General features: G+C 44.9%; 1 protein-coding gene across 1 annotated transcript in view; it reads left to right on the top strand.

Annotated features, from left to right (window-relative positions):
* LOC106563032 (synaptic vesicle glycoprotein 2C) overlaps positions 1-24,440 on the top strand; it is a 69,000-nt gene that overhangs the window by 43,836 nt on the left and 724 nt on the right. The window contains exons 4-12 of the mRNA XM_014128239.3: positions 3,431-3,582; positions 13,982-14,115; positions 14,200-14,289; positions 15,372-15,482; positions 15,595-15,683; positions 16,209-16,373; positions 17,575-17,708; positions 23,826-24,029; positions 24,241-24,400. Of these exons, the coding sequence (XP_013983714.1) occupies positions 3,431-3,582; positions 13,982-14,115; positions 14,200-14,289; positions 15,372-15,482; positions 15,595-15,683; positions 16,209-16,373; positions 17,575-17,708; positions 23,826-24,029; positions 24,241-24,400 (1,239 nt within the window). The remainder of the gene's footprint in view (positions 1-3,430; positions 3,583-13,981; positions 14,116-14,199; positions 14,290-15,371; positions 15,483-15,594; positions 15,684-16,208; positions 16,374-17,574; positions 17,709-23,825; positions 24,030-24,240; positions 24,401-24,440) is intronic.

Raw genomic sequence — 24,440 nt, 5'->3', positions numbered from 1 at the left:
TAAGACAGAGAAGAAAGAAAAAGTAACTTTCAGGTTTACAAGACAAGTATCCATTTTGTTCCCTTCCCAAACAAACCCATCAATAGAGACCCTAACAAAAAAAGCAGCAGAAATTGACAGATAAGCAGTGGTGGAAAAAGTACCCAATGATACTTGAGAAAAAAATCGATATATACCTTAATAGAAAATGACTCACGTAAAAGTGAGTCACCCAGTAAAATACTACTTGAGTAAAAGTATTTGGTTTTAAATATACTTGAGTATCAAAAGTAAATGTAATTGCAAAAATATTGTCATGGTAATTATTCTAATCAAAAGAGAGACTTTTAGATTTCTTCAAAACAATTATTTCATTACTGCAGTAATGGAGCTTGTCAACGACCCACCCGTAGGTGATTCGTGGAGAGCCCAACCTCCAGGACTAAGCCACAGCATTTTATAGCAAAGTCCATCATCCTGGATGTTCATGACAAACAACTGATGTGTGGAATGGGTCAAAAGGTTAGGATTTGTATGAAAGAAATCTGCTGTATCTGCTGTGAAGACTGTTCTCAATGTAAGGAAACCAGGGTTTGACCCCCCAAAATGAGGTTCCTCTCAACCCGAGCCATCTCTCCCTGGTACCTTCCATTACACAAACATCAATTCAACATGCTTCAAGAGGGCCAGGTTGTTCCCAAGAAAGCTAAGGTAACTGAGCTAAATGACTATCTCCCCGTAGCACTCACTTCCGTCATCATGAAGTGCTTTGAGAGACTAGTCAAGGACCATATCACCTCCACCCTACCTGACACCCTAGACTCACTCCAATTTGCTTACCGCCCCAATAGGTCCACAGACGTCGCAATCACACTGCACACTGCCCTAACCCATCTGGACAAGAGGAATACCTATGTAAGAATGCTGTTCATCGACTACAGCACAGCATTTAACATAATAGTACCCTCCAAACTCGTCATAAAGCTCGAGACCCTGGGTCTCGACCCGGCCCTGTGCAACTGGGTCCTGGACTTCCTGACGGGCCGCCCCCAGGTGGTGAGGGTAGGAAACAACATCTCCACCCCGCTGATCCTCAACACTGGGTCCCCACAAGGGTGCGTTCTCAGCCATCGCCTGTACTCCCTGTTCACCCATGACTGCATGGCCATGCATGCCTCCAACTCAATCATCAAATTGTGTGGTGTCAGGAAAATAACCTCACACTCAATGTCAACAAAACAAAGGAGATTATTGTGGACTTCAGGAAACAGCAGAGGGAGCACCCCCCTATCCACATCGATGGGACAGTAGTGGAGAAGGTAGAAAGTTTTAAGTTCCTCGGCGTACACATCACGGACAAACTGAAAAGGCCTACCCACACAGACAGCGTGGTGAAGAAGGCGCAGCAGCTCCTCTTCAACCTAAGGAGGCTGAAGAAATTCGGCTCGTCACCAAAACACTCACAAACTTTTACAGATGCACAATCAAGATCATCCTGTCGGGCTGTATCACTGCCTGGTACGGCAACTGCTCCGCCCACAACTGTAAGGCTCTCCAGAGGGTAGTGAGGTCTGCACAACGCATCACTGGGGGCAAACTACCTGCCCTCCAGGACACCTACACCACCTAATGTCACAGGAAGGCCAAAAAGATCATCAAGGACAACAACCACCCGAGCCATTGCCTGTTCACCCCGCTATCATCCAGAAGGCGAGGTCAGTACAGGTGCATCGAAGCTGGAACCGAGAGACTGAAAAACAGCTTCTATCTCAAGGCCATCAGACTGTTAAACAGCCATCACTAACATTGAGTGGCTGCTGCCAACATACTGACTCAATCTCTAGCCATTTTAATAATTAAAAATTGGATGTAATAAATCTATCACTAGCCACTTTAAACAATGCCACTTTATATAATGTTGACATATCTTACATTTCTCATCTCATATGTATACCATCTACTGCATCTTGCCTATGCCGTTCGGGCCATCGCTCATCCATATATTTTTATGTACATATTCTTATTCATTCCTTTACACTTGTGTGTACAAGGTAGTTGTTGTGAAATGGTTAGATTACTTGTTAGATATTACTGCATGGTTAGAACTAGAAGCACAAGCATTTCGCTACACTTGCATTAACATCTGCTAACCATGTGTATGTGACCAATAACATTTGATTTGATTTGAATTGCACGCTCAGTCAGACTGGAGTCATCTTCCTCACATTAATGGAATGTGGCTCCTTAGGTTTATCACCTAAGGCATCATAAATCAGTTGCCAGAGGTAAATCTCAGAAGCTCCTCCCAGTTCACACAGACGCAATAGAGTTCTAAGAACCCTATTCTGTTGCATAAAACAACCATTTGATGCAATAACAGTATTATAACATAATCTTGTAATTTCACCACCACAATATACTTAAGTATCAAATGTCAAAGTAAAATTATAAATCATTTAAAATGTATTATATTAAGCAAACCAGACTCAACTATTTATTTTATTTTTTATACACTCCGACACACAGACATAATTTACAAACAAAGCATTTGTGTTTAGTGAGTCCTCCAGATCAGAGGCAGTAGAGATGCCAGGGATGTTCTCTTGATAAGTACGTAAATTGGACCATTTTCCTGTCCTGCTAAGCATTCAAAATGTAACAAGTACTTTTGGGTATCATGTATGGAGTAAAATGGACATTATTTTCTTTAGGAATGTAGTGAAGTAAAAGTAAAAGTTGTTAAAAATATGAATAGTAAAGTAAAGTACAGATACCCCAGAAAACAACTTAAGTAGTACTTTACAGTAGTTTTATCTAAGTACTTTACACCTCTGTGGATAAATAGTAATCTATTAATAGTTTGATGTCTATCATACTGTGTTGCATATGGGACCAGATGAAAGGCTGTTTGGCTACTAACTGCTGGTTCCTCTGATGGCCTATTGATTTTGTCATCCACCAGATCTCGCTCTCTCTCTCTATCTCTGTCTGTGTAACAGTATAGTTTCCGTCCCTCTCCTCGCCCCACCTGGGCTCGAACCAGGGACCCTCTGCACACATCTACAACAGTCACCCTCGAAGCATTGTTACCCATCGCTCCACAAAAGCGGCGAACAACTACTTCAAGGTCTCAGAGCGAGTGATGTCACCGATTGAAACACTATTATCGTGCACCACCGCTAACTAGCTAGCCATTTCACATCGGTTACATCTGTCTGTCTGTCTCTCTAACTCTTTATTTCTCTTGTTCTGTCTTTCTGTTTCTCTCTCCAGACTCAGTCCCATTACGTTAGATGAGAGCAGCCATGTTTCCCGAACTGCTCACACAAACACACATACAACACCAATGACCGGACAAAAAGGACAAAAGGGGCACTCCAAAAATGGATCCTAGGTTTCGCAGTTAATTTGTCCATGTAGTGCTGACTATATTTCCCATGTCCCCATGCAGGATTGGTGGGGCTGTGCCCATCGTGTTCCCCTACTTTGCTGAGTTCCTGGCGAGGGAGAAGAGAGGAGAGCACCTGAGCTGGCTCTGCATGTTCTGGATGATAGGAGGGATCTACGCCTCGGCCATGGCCTGGCTCATCATACCACACTACGGTGAGTGACTGACAGCCCTGTCCTCCTATCAGGTGCAGGATTATCTGAGTGACTCACTTAGTTCACCAATAATAACCGTTCTACGGAAAGTTACATTTGTCACGTGATTGACATAAGCAACTTAGGCCTGAACGGGCTGCAACCCGTATCCTAGAATGGACAAGTATATTTAACAGCAACCAAAGCGAGAGAAGAGGGAAGAAAGAGAGAAAGAGAGGGGATCTGAGAAAGAAAGGACGAAATAGAGGAGAGAGGGCCAACAGTTAGAAAAGAGAAGGAGAGACGGAGAGGAATGCATAGAGGAAAGGGAAGGAAAGAAAAAGCAGGAGGGAGGGAGAGCTGGATAAGTGAAGATGATTTATGTGGGCGGTGTCAGAGATATTTAAAGGGTGAAGGAAAAACAGAGAGAGGGAGGGAGGGACGGAGGGTGATCGATAAAGAAAAGCAGAGTGGGAGAGACAGGGGGAGAGAGAGAGAGAAGGGACGAGGGAGAACGTGAACAGGAAAAAGAGAGACTGGTGAAGGGAGAGAAAAGGAGAGCAAATGAAGGATAGAGACGAAGGAGGGGTGATTGAAGAGGTGTGGTGAATGCATGGGGGTGTATGCAATGTGGTGGGTGTGGGTGTAGGCAGGTGTAGAATTATCAGTGAAGTCATTGATTTACTATAAAAGACTGTTGAGTGCAGAAGATAAAAAAGCACTCATAAAACACACGACATGTCTTCACACACACACACACACACACGCACCACACACCGTTAACACCTTTGTCTCTCTGTGTGAAGCAGCCGTGTGTGTGTGTGTGTGTGTGTGTGTGTGTGTGTGTGTGTGTGTGTGTGTGTGTGTGCGTGCGTGCGTGCGTGCGTGCGTGCGTGTGTGTGTGTCATAGGTTCCGCCGCAGTGGACTCTTCATTGACTGCTGCTGGCCAGAGGCTGCAGGACTCCTCTTCCTGGAAAACCTCAGTGTCTGTGTGTGTATGTGTGTTTTCGTGTGTGTGTTTGCTGAATTAAGTTGAGGGGCGTGGCGTACCCTCACAGCCGTAATGTTTTGTATGTGAAGTGTGTCTGTGAGGAGCTGTGCATGTCTGTGGTTACTGTATACTGTACACTCGATTTGCAAATCTAATCAAGGTTTATTTGTCATGTACACAGATTAGCAGATGTTAAAGGACTAGTTCACTATTTTACAACATGATGTTAGATGGTTCCTGAGCCTGAAGGTAGTTTATGGGCAAGGAGAAACTGTAATCCATGGTTCAGTTTTCTCTAAAGTGACGGTGGGCATGTTATCTTAAAAATATATATAATTTCCAAACCACCTGAAGTCAACTCCATATTTGGTTTGATGATACCTAAAGGTGATTTAGCCTTTTTTTAATTTATTTTTTATTTTTTTAGATGTACCCAGTGGCCAACAGTGGGAAAAGGTGGAGCGAGATGGATTTTGCCCGACATTCTGCAAATGTTCTCATCAATGAAACATTTGATCTCAATACAGTTTTCTATTCCCAAAACTAGCATATGTTATGAACAGAGTGGACTAAGCTTTGTAGAATAGCATTTTTTAGAAAGAGTGCAAGGGCGAATTGGGTTATTGCACATACGTACATCACAGAGTAGGTGTTCCAAAGACAAAAATATGGGAATACATGCTAGAATGTGGCAATATGATCTCGCTAGCTTGTGCTTGGCTCTGCCCACCTCTTTGCTTGTTCTGCCCGCTATGATTAATTTGCTCCGATAGGAAATGACAGGCTGTGGTCTATCTTGGGTTGGTAATAAAAATCTTTGACCAAAGCCAGCACAGTATCTGGATCTTCCCCTTTTCCTTTTCAATTGCAGTTTCAAGATAAGCAGCACTCAAAGGGTCAGTGTTCACCCTAGTGAAAAGGTAGCTAGTGCCCTTAATGCCAAAGAGGAGAAAAGTGCAGGACAAAGATTTTTGGTGGGAGTGCAGCGGACTGTAAGCTACACTGTACAATTCATAATAAACAGGTACTATGTAGTCAGATTGCTAGCTATACCTATTACCAGAGTGTAAATCATTAATTTAGCTTATAAAAGTACAATTGAATTCATGTTAATAAGTTAACACCACCATTGTTAAGGCTGGGCTTAAAGTGAGTGAGAGAGAGCAATATAGTGAGAGAGAGAGAGAGAGAGAGCACCGTCCGTGTTGAAGCAGGGAGAGGATGAACAGGTTATCAGGTGAGAATTTGAGTTATAAACCGCCATCAGTTCATTTCCTCATCTTTACTGACAGTAGCCCAAGTAAGTGCTAGAACAAAACAGTTGTTGCCTGCATTCTGATTTCATTTGGATTTCATGGCAGGGGTCAGAGACAGTCAGTAGAGGGAGATCCCTGCCCATGTTGAGGCACTGGGAGAGGACTCAGGTCATCAGGTGAGAATTTGTCATTTGAGTTACATGGCAGTCTGGTAAAGCATGTTGCACAGCAATTTACGTTGCACGCAGGATTGGAACTATGAGTTCAACTCCTCATCTTTGCTGACTCTAGCCCAAGTGCTGTAACAAATGTTGTTGCCTGCATTTGGATTTCATTTGGTTGTCATGGAGGTTGAAGACGTGGCTGCGCTCAACAATGACACAAAGCAGATAAACTGGTTACCAACGTAATTACAACAGTAAAAAGTCATTTTTGGTCATACCTGTGGTATACGGTCTGATATACCCCAGCTTTCAGCCAATCAGCATTCAGGGCTCGAACCACCCGGTTTATAATGACTGTTATTGATTGTGTATGTTTGGTGAATGACAATGAGCTTCTTCTATGTATTTTTGAAGTCTATTGCTTGAGCATTACGCCATACGCTTGATCCATATTAAAGAGCTATACACTATATATACAAAAGTATGTGGACACCCCTTCAAATTATGGATTCGGCTATTTCAGCCACACCCGTTGCTGACAGGTGTATAAAATCAAGCACAACGCCATGCAATCTCCATAGACAAACATTGGCAGTAGAATGGCCTTACTGAAGAGCTCAGTGACTTTCAATGTGGCACTGTCATAGGATGCCACCTTTCCAACAAGTCAGTTCGTCAAATTTCTGCCCTGCTAGAGCTGCCCCTGTCAACTGTAAGTGCTGTTATTGTGAAGTGGAAACGTCTAGGAGAAACAACGGTTCAGCTGCAAGGGGTAGGCCACACAAGCTCACAGAACAGGACCGCTGAGTGCTGAAGCACCTAGCACGTAAAAATCGTCTGTCCTCATTTGCAAAACTCCACACTGCCTCTGGAAGTAACGTCAGCACAAGAACTGTTCATCGGGAACTTCATGAAATGGGTTTCCATGGTTAAGCAGCCGCACACAAGCCTAAGATTGCCATGTGCAAAGTCAAGTGTTGGCTGAAGTTATGTAAAGCTTGCCGCCATTGAACTCTGGAGCAGTGGAAACGCTGGAGTAAATCTGGGTTTGTCAGATGACAGGAGAACGCTACCTGCTCGAATGCATAGTGCCAACTGTAAAGTTTGGTGGAGGAGGAATAATGGTCTGGGGCTGTTTTTCATGGTTTGAGCTAGGTCGCCTTGTTCCAGTGAAGGGAAATCTTAACGTCACAGCATACAATGACATTCTAGACGATTCTGCGCTTCCAACTTTCAAATCAAATCAAATGTTATTGGTCACATACACATTGTTAGCAGATGTTATTGCGAGTGTAGCGAAATGCTTATGCTTCTAGATCCGACAGTGCAGCAGTATCTAACAGGTAATATGTAACAATTCCACAACAAAACCTAATTCACACAATCTAGTAAAGGAATGGGATAAGAATATATAAGTATAAAATATATGGATGAGCAGTGACAGAGCGGCGCAATAGATAGTAAAGAATAGAAAGTGAAGGATACAGTATACAGTATATACATATGAGATGAGTAATGCAAGATATGTAAACATTCTTAAAGTGGCACTATTAAAGTGACTAGTGTCCCATTTATTAAAGTGGCCAATGATATCAAGTCTGTAGGTAGGCAGCCGCCTCTGTGCTAGTGATGGCTGTTTAACAATCTGATGGCCTTGAGATAGAAGCTGTTTTTCAATCTCTCTGTCCCAGCTTTGATGCACCTGTACTGACCTCGCCTTCTGGATGGAAGCGGGGTAAACAGGTAGTGGCTCGGGTGGTTTTTGTCCTTGATGATCTTTTTTGCCTTCCTGTGACATCGGGTGTTGTAGGTGTCCTGGAGGGCAGGTCGTTTGCCCCTGTTGATGCGTTGTGCAGACCGCACCACTCTCTGGGGAGCCCTGTGGTTGTGGGCGGTGCAGTTGCCGTACCAGGCGGTGATACAGCCCGACAGGATGCTCTCAAATGTGCACCTGTAAAAGTTAGTGAGGGTTTTCGTTGACTAGACTTCTTCACCACACTATCTGTGTGCATGGACCATTTCAGTTTGTCGGTGATATGTACACCGAGGAACTTAAAACCTTTAATCTTCTCCACTGCTGTCCCATCGATGTGGACAGGGGATTGCTCCCTTTGCTGTTTCCTGAAGTCCATGATCATTTATTTTGTTTTGCTGACATTGAGTGAGAGGATATTTTCCTGACACCACACTCCAAGGGCCCTCACCTCCCTGTAGGCTGTTTCGTCATTGTTGGTAATCAAGCCTACCACTGTAGTGTCGTCTGCAAACTTGATGATTGAGTTGGAGGCGTGCATGGCCACGCAGTTGTGGGTGAACAGGGAGTACAGGAGGGGGCTGAGAACGCAGCCTTGTGGGGCCCCAGTGTTGAGGATGAGCGGAGTGGAGATGGTGTTTCCTACCTTCACCACCTGGGGTTGGCCCGTCAGGAAGTCCAGGACCCAGTTGCACAGGGCAAGGTCGAGACCCAGGGTCTCAAGCTTAATGATGAGTTTGGAGGGTACTATGGTGTTGAATGCTGAGCTGTAGTCAATGAACAGCATTCTTACATACTGTAGGTATTCCTCTTGTCCAGATGGCATAGGGCAGTGTGCAGAGTGATGGCGTGGGTCTAGGGTGACAGGTAAGGTAGAGGTGATATGATGCTTAACTAGCCTCTCAAAGCACTTCATGATGACAGAACTGAGTGCTACTGGGCGGTAGTCATTTACTGTAGTTCCGTTACCTTTGCTGTCTTGGGAACAGGAACAATCCTGGCCATCTTGAAGCATGTGGGGACAGCAGACTGGGATAGGGATTGATTGAATATGTCCGTAAACACACCATGCTCTGAGGAAGCGGCTAGGGATGCCGTGTGGGCCGGCAGCCTTGTGAGGGTTAACAGGTTTAAATGTTTTACTCACATCGGCCACGGAGAAGGAGAGCACACAGTCTTTGGTAGTGGGCCGTGTCGGTGGAACTGTATTCTCCTCAAAGCGCTCAAAGAAGTTGTTTAATTTGTCTGGGAGCAAGATGTCGATGTCTGCGACGGGGCTGGTTTTCCCTTTGTAATCTGTGATTGTCTGTAGACCCTGCCACATACGTCTTGTGTTTGAGCCGTTGAATTGCAACTCCACTTTGTCTCTATACTGACGCTTTGCTTGTTTGATTGCCTTACGGAGAGAATAACTACACTGTTTGTATTTGGCCATGTTTCCAGTTGCCTTACCATGATTAAATGTGGTGGTACGTGCTTTCAGTTTTGCGCAAATGCTGCCATCAATCCATGGTTTCTATTTAGGGAAGGTTGTAATAGTCACAGTCCGTACAACACGTATACACTTCCTTATAAACTCGCTCACTGGGTCAGTGTATACGTCAATGTTATTGTCTGAGGCTACCCGGAACATATCCCAGTCCATGTGATCGAAGCAATCTTGAAGCGCGGAATCCGATTGGTCAGACCAGCGCTGGATAGACCTAAGCACGGGCGCTTCCTGTTTTAGTTTCTGCCTATAGAAGGGGAGCAACAAGATGGAGTCATGGTCAGATTTGCCAAAGGGAAGGTGGGGGAGGGCCTTGTATGCATCGCGGAAGTTCGAGTATCAGTGGTTGAGCATGTTACTCGCTCGTGTACTGCAATCGATATGCTGATACAATTTGAGAACAAGGCTACCTAAATTCTATGTCCCTAGCTAGCCATGTCTCCGTGAAACGGAGTATGTTACAATCCCAGATAACTCTTTGGAAAGCAACTCTTGCCCTAATTTTGTTGACTTTGTTAACTAGGGACTGGACATTAGCGAGTAATATACTCGGAAGTGGTGGGTGGTGTGCGCTTTGTGGCAATAGTTTGGGGAAGGCCCTTACCTGTTTCAGCATGACAATGCCCCCGTGCACAAAGCGAGGTCCATACAGAAATTGTTTGGCGACCTCAACCCCATCAAAATCCTTTGGGATGAATTGGAACGCTGACTGCGAGCCAAGCCTAATCGCCCAGCATCAGTGCCCGACCTCACTAATGCTCTTGTGGCTGAATGGAGTGGAGAGAGGAAGCTGTCATAGCAGCAAAGGGAGGACACTCCATATGAATGCCCATGATTTTATAATGAGATGTTCGACGAGCAGGTGTCCACATACTTTTGGTCATGTAGTGTAGTTTGACTGTCACTGAATTATTTGATGAATTAACACTGCAATTAAATTGTGTAACCAAGTAAGACGTTTGTGTACTCAGATTCCCTCAACTCCTTTTAAGTTAATTGGTTATAAGAAATGAGTTATTCAAGACCATGTACTAGCCAAGCATAATGATGGGTACATAAATAGAATATTAGGTTTTAACATGTAAATGTAGTTAAATAAGGGTTGTGGTGGTGACTTTCTGAACTGTTAAGAGTAAGAACACAGTTTAAAGTAATATAGAAAAATATTGGCGTTGTGATTGTAGTATATTGACCAATTTATCATCATCATTTTTTTATGTATTATCACTTCAAAATTAATCAGCTTTTTAATGTTTTTTTTGTGGGGAATGGGAGATCTGGCTGCATACCGCCTGATCCCCCTAGAGCGGTGTTGACAACGGAAACCCATTGACCGTAATCCCCCCAAAGTCCAACACAAAGTTACGCCCTTGAAATGAACCATAGATTACAGTTTCTCCTGGCCTGTAGACTACTTTCAGGGCGAGGAACCTTCTAACATCAAGTTGTAAAATAGTGAACTACTCCTTTAAAGCAGATACAGCGAAATGCTTGTGTTTCTAGCTCCAGCTGTACAGTAAATGTCTAACAGTGCAATACTAATACAAACAATATACAGTACCAGTCAAAAGTTTGGACACACCTACTCATTCAAGGGTTTTTCTTTATTTGTACTATTTTCTACATTGTATAATAATAGTGAAGACTTTAAAACTATGGAATAACACATATGGAATCATGTAGTAACCAGAAAAGTATTAAACAATTCAACATATATTTTATATTTGAGATTCTTCAAAGTAACCACCCTTTGCCCAGATGACAGCTTTGCACACTCTTGGCAAAGATCAAATAAAATGTCAATAGAATAAAGTTGCATAAATGATAATCTAATACAGAAACGATTTTGTGTCTACCCATGTGTTTGTGTCAACAGGAAGTGTGTCTGCGTGTGTGAGAGTTTCTGCATGCCTCTGTGTTTTTGTGTATTTGCATGGGTGTTTATGTCGTGACGCAATGTTCCCTCTAAACTGCGTGTGTGCGCTTGTGCGCAGCTCCCCTGGGACTGCCGTGCAGAATACATTTTCCCCATTAGTTAACACTATCAACTTTTCCCTTTACTGTGGGAATTGTGATCAAATCAATGCAATATTAGCCAATTTCAGTGCAACATACCGAAACAAAACGAACTATGCAAGAGATTTTGATGTAGGCAGAACACATCGGAGTAGGATTATATTGCATTGACAGGCACGACTCAGGCCCTTACTCCACACAGACCAGTGCACCACAACCAATCAGAGCTGCAGTTGGCCTATATCCAAATAGACCATTGCCATAAATGGATCTGTGCCATTTACTTTGAACTGGACTGTGTTTACAGCTTGAGCGGTCGTGAGTAGATGCGCTTGCTTTGAGATCAAAACAAGAGTTGCATGTAGCCACGTGCACATTTGTTCATATCCTTTGCTAGTTAGTGAGGTCTTAGACCAGTTATAGATCATTTGTAGTCAGCAGTGGGGTTGTGATTGCTTCCTACAAGAGCACAAAATGGCTGCATTTCTAGACATGAAAAGATAGTCATGTAAAGAGCTTTTTGTTTTGTTTTAAAAGGCCAATGTTGTGTTTTGAGACAGGCTTGAAAAAGCTAAGTAGCCAATAGGCAGAGGGTAGCATAATTTGCCTGATTCTCTGTTATAATGCTATGGGAATAATGATGCATTTTTTTGTTTTGTAAAGTGGTTTCTTGCGTCAAACAACACAATAACATTTCAGTCACCTCCTTGTCTAAAGGACAAGTGGATTAACAGGTTAATGTCAAGTCCTGCATGTTTTTTCAAAGTCTCATGGATTGTAGGCCTACATTGAACACCCCACATTGGCTACTACTGTAGGCTAAATGATAGAACAACTATTTCCATGATAAAATGCATTTTCTCCATTGTTTTTTATGTTAGACCACTCTGGTACAGGTCTACATTATGATCAAATAGCCACAGTAGCCTACCTGACCACTGTTAAAACTAACTTAAGGGTCTCCCAAGTGGCGCAGCAATATAAGGCACTGCATCGCAGTGCTAGAGGCGTCACTACAGACCTGGATTCGATCCCAGGCAGTGTCAGAACCGGACGTGATCGGAGTCCCATAGGGCGGCACACAATTGGCCCAGCGTCGTCCGGGTTATGGGAGGGTTTGGCCGGGCGTGCTTTACTTGGCTCATCGCGCTCTAGCGACTCCTTGTGGTGGGCCGGGCGTTTGCAGGCTGACCTCGGTTGTCAGTTGAACAGTGTTTCTTCTGACACATTGGTGCAGCTGGCTTCCGGGTTAAGTGGGCGGGTGTTAAGAAGCGCAGTTTGGCGGGTCATGTTTAGGAGGACGTATGATCCGGCCTTCACCTCCCGAGCCCGTTGGGGAGTTGCAGCGATGAGACAAGATCGAAATTTGGGAGAAAAAGGAGGTAAAAAAATGAATAATAATAATAATAATAACAAAGCGGGTACAGCCTCAGTGTTCACAGTAAGCGTGCGCTGGAAGTTGCACAGAATTTTCACAACGTACAAGTTTGCGCTCAGCAGACCTGAAATTTGCTCAGTGATTTAACATTGGTCGTGGGCAATGCGCAGAGACCAAGGATACTGCAGGTGTGTATGTGTGTGTGGTGTGACATTGCGTTATTCTGCATAGCGTAGCTCAATAAATCTTGCTGTGTGTGTGTGTTCGCGCGGATGCCTGTATGTGTGCATATGTGTGTGTGAGTCAGTCAGCCATACCCTCCAGTTCATTATAATTCTCCTAATGAGATTTGTACTGGTAGAGTCTAACGCATCCCCATGGGACACACACACACACACACACACACACACACACACACACACACACCACCAACAACCCTCCAACAGACATGATTTGGTTTACAATGCTGTTTGTGGATTTGGTTTACAATACTGTGATATCACCATAACTCCCCCTTACACTTCTGGTATCTCCCTGACATAACCATAGAAATATAATCCATGGATTGATTTACTTACTTAATAGAATAAATGGATAACATTTTGATGGTTTCTATTCTATTCTATGACAGCTCTGTGGCTTTCTCCCTCCACCCCAGGGGCAAGCCAGAATACCACCCATACACTGACTGTAAAATCACCAACCGTCTGCTTGCTGTGTGTCTTTATTTTGGGTTTGTTCAGGGGATTCTGAAGATGTACTTTATGTACTGTCGGCCTACATTCCTTCCTGTAAGAAAGAGAATAATAGATACAGAGAAGAAAAGACAGAGAGGAATCAAAGAAAAAGAAAGGAAGAGAGAGAGAGAGAGAGAGAGACAGAGAGAGAGAGAGAGAGAGAGAGAGAGACAGAGAGCGAGAGAGAGCGAGAGAGAGCGAGAGAGAGAGAGAGAGAGAGAGAGAGAGAGAGAGAAGGTAGTGTGTGCAGTGGTTGCTAACTGAGGCTGTTGCCTGAGTTCTTGCTTTGCTGTCCTCAGAGATTGCTGCATCAATTAGTCTCACTGAATGCCTCCAATAAGAATTGAACCCAACGCTTTGTCTATCTCTCTCCTTCTCCCTCTCTCTTTCTCTCCCGTTCTCTTCACCATATGGTGTTCTTCAGCCTCTAGTCATTCTCATCACCATCAACACGCTGCATCTCATGTGGAAAATAGAAGTGTGTGTCTCCTCATAAGAGACAATGATGAAACAGGTTGATGATTTAAGGGTGCTTGGAGGCACTTTAAGATTTTAACATCATATTAGGCATGGAATTTGTATTTCTGTGCTAACTTTGCTTGTATCTGATTGATGGTTTCTGTTTGTGTGTGCAGGTTGGAGTTTCAGTATGGGCTCGGCTTACCAGTTCCACAGTTGGAGAGTGTTTGTGGTGGTGTGTGCTCTGCCCTGTGTGTGTGCTGTTGTAGCACTCACCTTCATACCTGAGAGCCCACGCTTTTTCCTAGAGGTAAGGAGTGTGTGTGTGTGTGTGTGTGTGTGTGTGTGTGTGTGTGTGTGTGTGTGGGGGGGTAACCCTCCTCTCTGTGTATAGATGGGTAAGCATGATGAGGCCTGGATGGTGCTGAAACAGATCCACGACACCAACATGAGGGCCCGCGGAGAACCAGAGAAAGTCTTTACTGTGAGTATACAGTAACTCTCTCTCTCTCGCTTGCTCGCACTCTTCTCTCTGTCTGTCTGTCTGTCTGTCTGTCTGTCTGTCTGTCTGTCTGTCTGTCTGTCTGTCTGCCTGCTTGCCTGCCTCTGTGTCTGTCTGTCTGTCTGTTTGTCGGTCTCTCTTTCGCTCACTCTCTCAAACTCTCTCTCTCTCTCAATTCAATTCAATAGCTTTATTGGCATGGGAAACATATGTTTACATTGGCAAAGCAAGTGAAGTAGAAAATAAACAAAAATTTAATAAATAATAAAGATTTACTGTAAACATTACACTCACAGAAGTTTCAAAACAATAAAGACATTTCAAATGTCATATTATGTCTATATACAGTGTTATAACGATGTGCAAATAGTTAAAGTACAAAAGGGAACATAAATGTGGGTTATATTTATAATGGTGTTTGTTCTTCCCTGGTTGCCATTTTCTTGTGGCACCAGGTCACAAATCTTGCTGCTGTGATGGCACACTGTGGTATTTCACCCAGTAGATAAAATTGGTTTTGTTTTCAAATTCTTTGTGGATCTGTGTAATCTGAGGGAAATATGTGTCTGTAATATGTTCATACATTTGGCAGGAGGTTAGGAAGTGCAGCTCAGTTTCCACCTCAGTTTGTGGGCAGTGTGCACATAGCGTGTCTTCTCTTGAGAGCCAGGTCTGCCTACGGTGGCCTTTCTCAATAGCAAGGCTATGCTCACTGAGTCTGTACACTGTCCTTAAGTTTGGGTCAGTCACAGTGGTCAGGTATTCTGCCACTGTGTGCTCTCTGTTTAGGGCCAAATAGCATTCTAGTTTGCTCTGTTTTTTGTTAATTCTTTCCAATGTGTCAAGTAATTATCTCTTTGTTTTCTCATGATTTGGTTGGGTCTAATTGTGTTCTCTATCTATCTATCTATCTATCTATCTATCTATCTATCTATCTATCTATCTATCTATCTATCTATCTATCTATCTATCTATCTATCTATCTATCTATCTATCTATCTATCTATCTATCTATCTATCACAAACACACACACACATTGACTGTGTCTACCCCTGTACTGTAGGTGAACAGGATAAAGCTTCCTAAGCATCTGGATGAGTTGGTAGAGATGCAGTCAGACTCAGCCAACCCTGTGGCCAAAGTCCTCTTCAGGATCAGGACCGAACTCAGAGGGGTAGGAGTCCGATTCCCAGATGATATGAAAGCATTGTGATGAATGAATGTATCACTCTCTCCCTGTTTCCATCTCTCTCTCTCTCTCTCTCTCTCTCATTTACTCTGTTTAGATCTGGTTAACGTTCATGAAATGTTTCAACTACCCGGTCAGAGACAACACCATCAAACTGGCCATCGTGTGGTTCACACTGTCTTTTGGGTAAGATTGTCCTCTCAACTCCACTCTGTTTAGTAAATGAAGGTGTTGAAGTGTTGCTCTTTTCTCAGCAGTACTTATCCCAGTTATCGGTCTGTCCCAGCTGAGTCTGTGTGTTCATAATGAAGTGTTTGACTCTGAGGTATAGCCAGTGTCTCTCTGATGTCCCTGTGATAAATGCTAACACGCTAACATGGAAAGAGATCGCCCATCTATACTGAACAAAAATATGAATGCAACATGCAGGATTTCCAAGATTTTACTGAGTTACAGTTCATAGAAGTAAATCAGTCAATTTAAATAAATGTATTAGGTCCTAATCTATGGATTTCACATGACTGGGCAGGGCACAGCCATGGGTGGGCCTGGGAGGGCATAGGCCCACCCACTGGGGAGTCAGGCCCAGCCAATCGGAATGAGTCTTTCCCCAGAAAAGAAAGAAGTACTCCTCAGCATACATTGCACTACTTTTCAAATGAACAACGTTGAAACAAAACAAGCTACGATGATGTCATTTCCTACGTGCAGGTACTACGGCCTATCAGTGTGGTTCCCTGATGTCATCCATCACCTTCAGTCTGATGAGTACGCCTCCAGAGTGAAGACTCACAACAACGAACGTATAGAAGACTTTACTTTTAACTTCACCCTGGAGAACCAGATACACACCAACGGAGTGTTCGTCAACGACAGGTACTGTGTCAGCACGCACACACACACACACACACACACACACACACACACACACACACACACACACACACACACACACACACACACACACACACACACACACATCAATGGAGTCCTCATCAATGACAGGTATTGTAACCAACAGACTCTCTTAAAGAGACTGTCTTTAATGTGTTAAACAGGCTATTTAAAAAAAAACAGTTTCTCCAATGATAATATATTTAAAGTAGCCTATCTCGTTCCATGTTTGCAGTGTGATCCGTCATTCCCGTAAACAACACACCGTTCCTTTATCTGCACCGCCTCCAGGAAATTAAAAAACATAATCTCTCTCCCTCGCCTCCTCCCTACCATTCCTTCTCTGTCTCTCTCTTTCTCCCTCCCTCTCTCTTTCTCTCCCTCTCACTCCTCTCTCCTCCTCTCACTCCTTCGCCTCTCTTCCTCTCTCTCTATCTCTCTCTATGGAAAGGTTATTATTGCCTCTTTCAGAGGCCAGGGGAGACACCTCAATGTATATTTGTAGTATGCTTCTCCTCTGTACCTTATCTAGGAATACAACATGACACAACACACATATATATTAGATTAGATGAGAGGCAGTATTGTAATACAGTAGCTGTGGGGGAGGATAAGAGACAGGCATGCTGGGATATATCCGACACACAATATCACAGGACCATGTTGACGTACTACACCGCTTACATTAGAAACCATGGTTACCGTAGAACGGAAAACAATCTATTAGAGCTGTAATACGTGAGAGATGAACTTTGTTCATCTCAACACCGCGCGCGTGTGTTCGTGTGTGCGTGTGTGTGCGTGTGTGTGTGCGTGTGTGTGTGTGTGCACTTTGTGTTTTTTTTGTGCATCAACAATACTGGCGTTGCGTCTCTGTTTTGTAAAGTCTTTAATCAGTCCAGTCCAGCCCAGTCCAGTTCAACACGTCTCCTTATCTGGCATATAGGCCAGGCTTGGCTCCTAGTTAGTGGTCTCACACCGCTGGCTGCTGGAGAGGATATCATAAATCGTTTATTTGCCTGATTATAATCTCAGCTCCTCGGCTTTGTGTGGGTAGACCATAAATAAGTGTTGAAGGTGTAATGGAGTTGTTTTTCTTTTCTGCATTCTTCTTTTATTATTTTATTATTTTCTTCTCCTCTCCTCCTCTCCTTCTGTCCTAATCTCATATCCGGCTCGCTAGGTTCATCAGCATGAAGTTGAAGTCCGTCACCTTCGTAGACTCCACGTTTCAGAACTGTTACTTTGATGACGTGTCAACAGTAGGCTCGTTATTCAAGAACTGCAGCTTCGTAGAAGCCTTCTTTTATAACACAGGTGAGAGTCGACACACACGCACTTGGTTATTTACTTGAAATGTAACTCACGTCTCTTCCTCACAGCAACCATGTTATAGATGAGGTGTCCCCCTGCCTAGCCTCTCCTAAATCCCTATTACGCTTCGGACATAACTCTCTTCCTCTCCTCTCTCTATATTTCTCTGCTCTCTCTCTCTCTGCTCCCCCTCTCTCTATTCTCTCTTTCTTTCTGCTCTCACTGTCTCTGCTCTCTCGCTCTCTCTGCTCTCTCTCTCTCTCTCTCTCTCTCTCTGACACCTCATTCTCTGTATTGTGCCAGAGACAGGTTGTAGAGGAGAGTGAAGAGTGGGTTCAGGCAGTTATAACTTTTCCTTTGAATTTTCCCCTGCTGAGATTGCCTCTTTGCTTCCTGTTCATTGTGCTTGACAAAGAAACCGAGCCGTGTGCACCACCTACAATAGTATTGCAATGATCGTTACACACACATAGGCTCCTGCAGCATTAAGTTCAGTTCAATCTGATAGACAGAGTGTCACGCTCGTCGATAAAGATGGACCAAGGCGCAGCGTGAGTTGAGTTCCACATCTTTTATTAAAGTGAAACTAAGAAAACAACAAACGTGAAATCGTAGTGTTCAACACACTAACACAAAACAATATCCCACTGTCACGTCCTGGCCAGTATAAGGGTTAATTGTCATTGTAGTTTGGTCAGGACGTGGCAGAGGGTATTTGTTTTATGTGGTTCGGGGTGGTGTTTTGGTAAAAGGGCATTTGATTTAGTATTTCCGGGTTTTTGGTTATATTCTCTATGTTTATGTATTTCTATGTGGAGTCTAGTGAGTGTGTTTCTATGGTTGATTAATTGGGGTTGGGACTCTCAATTGAAGGCAGGTGTTTTCTCTTTGCCTTTGATTGAGAGTCCCATATATTAGGGTGTGTTTGTGTTTGTCATTGGTGGGAGATTGTTTCTTGTCTAGCGTATGTGAGCCTGAGAAGACTGTCTATATCGTGAGTTCCTTTTGTTATTTTGGTGTTCATTTTGAATTTATTAAACGTCAAGATGAGCATACACATACCTGTTGCGTTTTGGTCTCATCACTACGACAACTGTGACAGAATCTCCCACCAAACCAGGACCAAGCAGCAGAGGAAGGAGCAGAGGGATTTTGAATTGGACAAACGGGAGAGATGGACATGGGAGCAAGTTATGGCCGGAGAGGGCCCATGGAGAATGGCTGGTAAGGACCGGGAACGCTTCCGAGGAACACGACTGGCGTTGAAGCACGAGAGGCACCCCCAATACATTTTTTTGGGGGGGCCACACGGGTAGTTTGGCTAGGCCAAGGCAGAGCCAGAAGCCAGCTACCCGTGGTTATATGGAGGAGCGTATGAGGTGGAGGGCGCCATGTTTCGCTGAAGAGCGCACTATCTCACCCATACGCACGCACAGTCCGGTGCGCGTTATTCCAGCCCCTCGCAGGTGCCGTGCTAGAGTGGGCATCCAGCCTGGTAGGAGGATGCCTGCGCAGCGCATATGGTCGCTGGTACGCCTCCGAGGACCAGGCTACCCAACTCCCGCTCTACGCACGGCTACCATCAGGCCCCTGCACAGCCCAGTCCGCCCTGTACAAGCACCCCGCTCGTACAGGGCTACTAGTTCCATCCAGCCAGGACGGGTTGTGCAGGAGGTAAGATCAAGACCGCCTGTGCGCCTCCATAGCCCGGTGTTTCCAGTTCCTGTCTCTCGTGCGGACCCGGAAGTGCGTCAGCCCAGTCCGACTCGTCCTGTTCCCGCTCCCCGCACTAGCCTGGAGGTACATGTTCCCAGTCTGGTACGTCCAGTACCAGCACCACGCACCAGGCTTCAAGTGCGTCATCCCAGTCCGACGTCGCCAGGGCTGCCCGTCAGTCAAGAGTCGCCAGAGCTGCCTCTCAGTCAGGAGTCGCCAGAGCTGCCTGTCAGTCAGGAGTCGCCAGAGCCGCCCGTCAGTCAGGAGTCGCCAGAGCCGCCCGTCAGTCAGGAGTCGCCAGAGCCGCCCGTCAGTCAGGAGTCGCCAGAGCCGCCCGACTGCCCGGAGATGCCAGAGCGGCCAGACTGCCCGGAGATGCCAGAGCGGCCAGACTGCCCGGAGATGCCAGAGCGGCCAGACTGCCCGGAGATGCCAGAGCGGCCAGACAGCCCGGAGATGCCAGAGCGGCCAGACTGCCCGGAGATGCCAGAGCGGCCAGACTGCCCGGAGATGCCAGAGCGGCCAGACTGCCCGGAGATGCCAGGGTGGCCAGACTGCCCGGAGATGCCAGAGTGGCCAGACTGCCCGGAGATGCCAGAGTGGTCAGACTGCCCGGAGATGCCAGAGTGGCCAGACTGCCCGGCGATGCCAGAGTGGCCAGACTGCCCGGAGCTGCCAGACTGCCCCATCGGCCAGGATGAGCCAGAGTGGCCCATCGGCCCAGAGTCTGCCGATTACGAAGAACCAAGGGAGTCGAGCAGCAACCCTGAACTGAGTAAGCCTGACAATCCAGAACTTAAAATGATTAACTGTTCAATTAATGAGTCTGTATACAGGGTGAAGAAGAGGAGGTCTGCCCAGGATCCAGAGCAAGGGGAGTCTGCCTACGGTCCGAGGCTGATCGGGGTCGGCAATCTGGAGGACAATAGGCCGGAGCCTGAACCACCACCTGCATAGGTGGGTTGGGGAGGGGGGTGTAGCACAAGTGCCGTCGGTGACGGCAGCCACCCTCCCTTCCCTCCCTTTACTTTAGGGGGATTTTTGTTGTTGTTTGGGGTTTTTGTTTTTCTTGAGGTGCTTCCGGGGTTAGCACCTTTAGGGGGGGGGGGGGGGGGGGTACTGTCACGTCCTGGCCAGTATAAGGGTTAATTGTCATTGTAGTTTGGTCAGGACGTGGCAGAGGGTATTTGTTTTATGTGGTTCGGGTGGTGTTTTGGTAAAAGGGCGTTTGATTTAGTATTTCCGGGTTTTTGGTTTATGGTCTATGTTTATGTATTTCTATGTGGAGTATAGTTTAATGTGGTTGATTAATTGGGGTTGGGACTCTCAATTGAAGGCAGGTGTTTTCTCTTTGCCTTTGATTGAGAGTCCCATATATTAGGGTGTGTTTGTGTTTGTCATTGGTGGGAGATTGTTTCTTGTCTAGCGTATGTGAGCCTGAGAAGACTGTCTATATCGTGAGTTCGTTTTGTTATTTTGGTGTTCATTTTGAATTTATTAAAAGTCAAGATGAGCATACACATACCTGCTGCGTTTTGGTCTCATCACTACGACAACCCTGACACCCACCAAGCAGGTGGGAACAGGGAACGAGGCAACGAACATCAGTTGCCTCTAATTGGGAACCATACTAAGAGCACCAACATAGAAATAAAAAGACTAGAACACCCCCTAGTCACGCCCTGACCTACAACACCACAAAGAACCAAGGGCTCTCCATGGTCAGGGCGTGACACAGAGGGTCACCAAATTAAACATTCTGCTCTAAAGTTAAGGCAAGGAAAGATATCCTTTCTAAATTGGCTTGGCTTCACACAGACCAATTCACGTTGTAATGTCATCTCAATGTACACTTGGTTAAACGCTCCCAGTTCTTGGTTAACGCTATCTTAAAATACTGTTTATGACATACAGTACCAGTCAAAAGTTTGGACACAGCTACTCATTCAAGGGTTTTTCTTTATTTTTACTATTTTCTACATTGTAGAATAACCGTGAAGACATCAAACTATGAAATGACACATATGGAATCATGTAGTAACCAAAAAAGAGTTCAACAAATCAAAATATATTTTAGATTTTAGATACTTCAAAGTAGCCACCCTTTGCCTTGATGGCAGCTTTGCACACTCTTGGCATTCTTTCAACCAGCTTCACCTGGAATGCTTTTCCAGGTCTTGAAGGAGTTCCCAGATATGCTGAGCACTTGTTGGCTGCTTTTCCTTGGGTTGAGGTTGGGGGATTGTGGAGGCCAGGTCATCTGATGCAGCACTCCATCACTCTCCTACTTGGTCAAATAGCCCTTCCACAGCCTGGCGGTGTGTTTTGAAAAACAAATGATAGTCCCAGAATGCTGCAGAATGCTGTGGTAGCCATGCTGGTTAAGTGTGCCTTGAATTCTAAATAAATCACTGACAGTGTCACCAGAAAAGCATCCCGACACCATCACACCTCCTCCTCCATACTTCACGGTGGGAACCACACATGCGGAGATCATCCGTTCACATACTCTGCGTCTAACAAAGACACGGAGGTTGGACCCAAAAATCTCAAATTTGAACTCATCAGACCAAATGTCCATTGCTCGTGTTTCTTGGCCCAAGCAAGTCTCTTCTTCTTATTGGTGTCCTTTAGTAGTGAAGGCCTGATTCACGCATTCTCCTCTGAACAGTTGATGTTGAGATGTGTCCGTTATTTGAACTCTGTGAAGCATTTATTTGTGCTACAATTTCTGAGTCTGGTAACTCTAATGAACTTATCCTCTGCAGCAGAGGTAACTCTGGGTCTTCCTTTCCTGTGGCGGTCCTCATGAGAGGCAGTTTCATCATCGCGCTTGATGGTTTTTGCGACTGCACTTGAAGAAACGTTCAAAGTTCTTGAATTGTTCCGGAATGACTGACATTCATGTCTTAAAGTAATGATGGACTGTCATTTCTCTTTGCTTATTTGAGCTGTTCTCTCCATAATATGGTCTTGGTCTTTTACCAAATAGGGCTATCTTCTGTATACCCCCCTACCTTGTCACAACACAATTGATTGGCTGAAACGCATTAAGAAGGAAAGAAATTCCACAAATTAACTTTTAACAAGGCACACCTGTAAATTGAAATGCATTCCAGGTGACTACCTCATGAAGCTGGTTGAGAGAATGCCAAGAGTGTACAAAGCTTTCATCAGCAAAGGGTGGCTACTTTGAAGAATCTCAAATATAAAATATATTTTGATTTGTTTAACACTTTTTTGATTACTACATGATTCCACATGTGTTATTTCATAGTTTTGATGTCTTCATTATTATTCTACAATGTAGAAAATAGTAAAAAATAAAGAAAAACCCTTGAATGAGTAGGTGTGTCCAAACTTTTGACTGGTACTGTATGTTATATCATCGTTATGACTGTTACGAAGTCTTCTGAAGTAAGGTTCAGGTAGAGTGCAATTTAATTATAAGAGCACCTGACTAATGGTTGAACCCGACGACACCTCCAGGACACCAAGTGTTTCTGAGGGAGTAGTGAATTTGGGGGACTGTAAACAGTCACGGTGCAGTTCAGCTGATTCAGGTTTAGAAACAGTTCCCCTTCAGCCTTTAGGAAACAGCTGAACATGAAAACAGTTTGGGCGTGTCAGCTTGGTGCAAAAGCCACATGGGAAATGTAGTCTTACTGCCTCTAGCAGTGACACTCCTCCTGGGAGCAGAGACCAAAGAGAGAGGAATGGGGGAGGGAGGCTGTGGTAATGGAGGGAGAGGGGAGAGAGAAAAAGGGAGTGAGAGATGAAGAGAGAGAGGTAAAGAGAGGGCAGAGTGTTTGCTGCCTTTGTCTCTTTAATGTATATTAATAGTTTTCCGATCAGAGTTACGTAGTTATCCCTAAAAGACCTGGGATGTTTTTGCTGATGGACCATGTTTTTGACCCACCTCCCACCCCCTGTTCACCCTTCCCTTCATCAAGATAAGTTACTGAGACAAAGAGGCAGGGTGATACCATTTGTGAATGATAGGGGGAAACATGAGTTAATAAAGGACTTATAGGCCTACTGACTTTCCTTATGATAAGGGGATACCTAGTCAGTTGTACAACTGAAATGTGTCTTCCGCATTTAACTCAACCCGTTTGAATCAGAGAGGTGCGGAGGGCTGCCTTAATTGACATCCATGTCTTCAGCATCCGGGGAACTGTGGGTTAACTGCCTTGTTCACGGGCAGAACGACAGATTTTTACCTTGTCAGCTCGGGGATTCGATCCAGCAACCTTTCAGTTACTGGCCCAACGCTCCTACCCGCCAGGCTACCTGCCACGGGTTCAACCACAGCAACAAAATCCACCTGCCAGACAAAAAGCACAGAAAGGAGTCAAATTAGTACTCTTCATTCTCTGTTCGTCTCCATGTCTTTCTCTCCAGATATTGACGATACTAAGCTGGTTGGGTCGAGGGTAATCAACAGTTCATTTCATCACAACAAAACGGGCTGTCAGATGACTTTCGACGACGACTACAGCGCCTACTGGGTCTACTTTGTCAACTTCCTGGGGACGCTCGCCGTGTTGCCCGGCAACATAGTCTCCGCCCTCCTGATGGACAAAATAGGGCGCCTGAGCATGCTGGGTAGGACTGTTTCAATTGTACACATTTTTGAAAGTATGTCTTTGGAACTCAGATAGAGTTTCAATTGCATGACTACCCCACTGGAGTTTGACATTGCTGTGAAATGAAGCAAAACAATCATCACCAAAAAGAGTATGTATTTGTAATGTGTTACCAAATGACATCTCGTGTTTTTGTGATCTTGAGTGTAATAGCATGTTTTGTCCTCCAGGGGGCTCCATGGTGCTGTCAGGCATTAGCTGTTTCTTTCTGTGGTTTGGTACCAGCGAGTCTATGATGATCTTCATGCTGTGTCTCTATAACGGCCTCAGCATATCAGCCTGGAACTCCCTGGATGTAGTCACTGCTGAGCTTTACCCTACAGACAGGAGGTGGATAGATCGCGCACGCACACGCGCACACGCTCACGCA

The sequence above is a fragment of the Salmo salar genome, chromosome 11 (assembly GCF_965601325.2).
Source record: "Salmo salar chromosome 11, fSalSal1, whole genome shotgun sequence".
Classification (NCBI taxonomy): domain Eukaryota; kingdom Metazoa; phylum Chordata; class Actinopteri; order Salmoniformes; family Salmonidae; genus Salmo; species Salmo salar.
The sequence above is the reverse complement of the archived record's forward strand: the minus strand, read 5'-3'. Positions and strand labels throughout refer to the sequence as shown.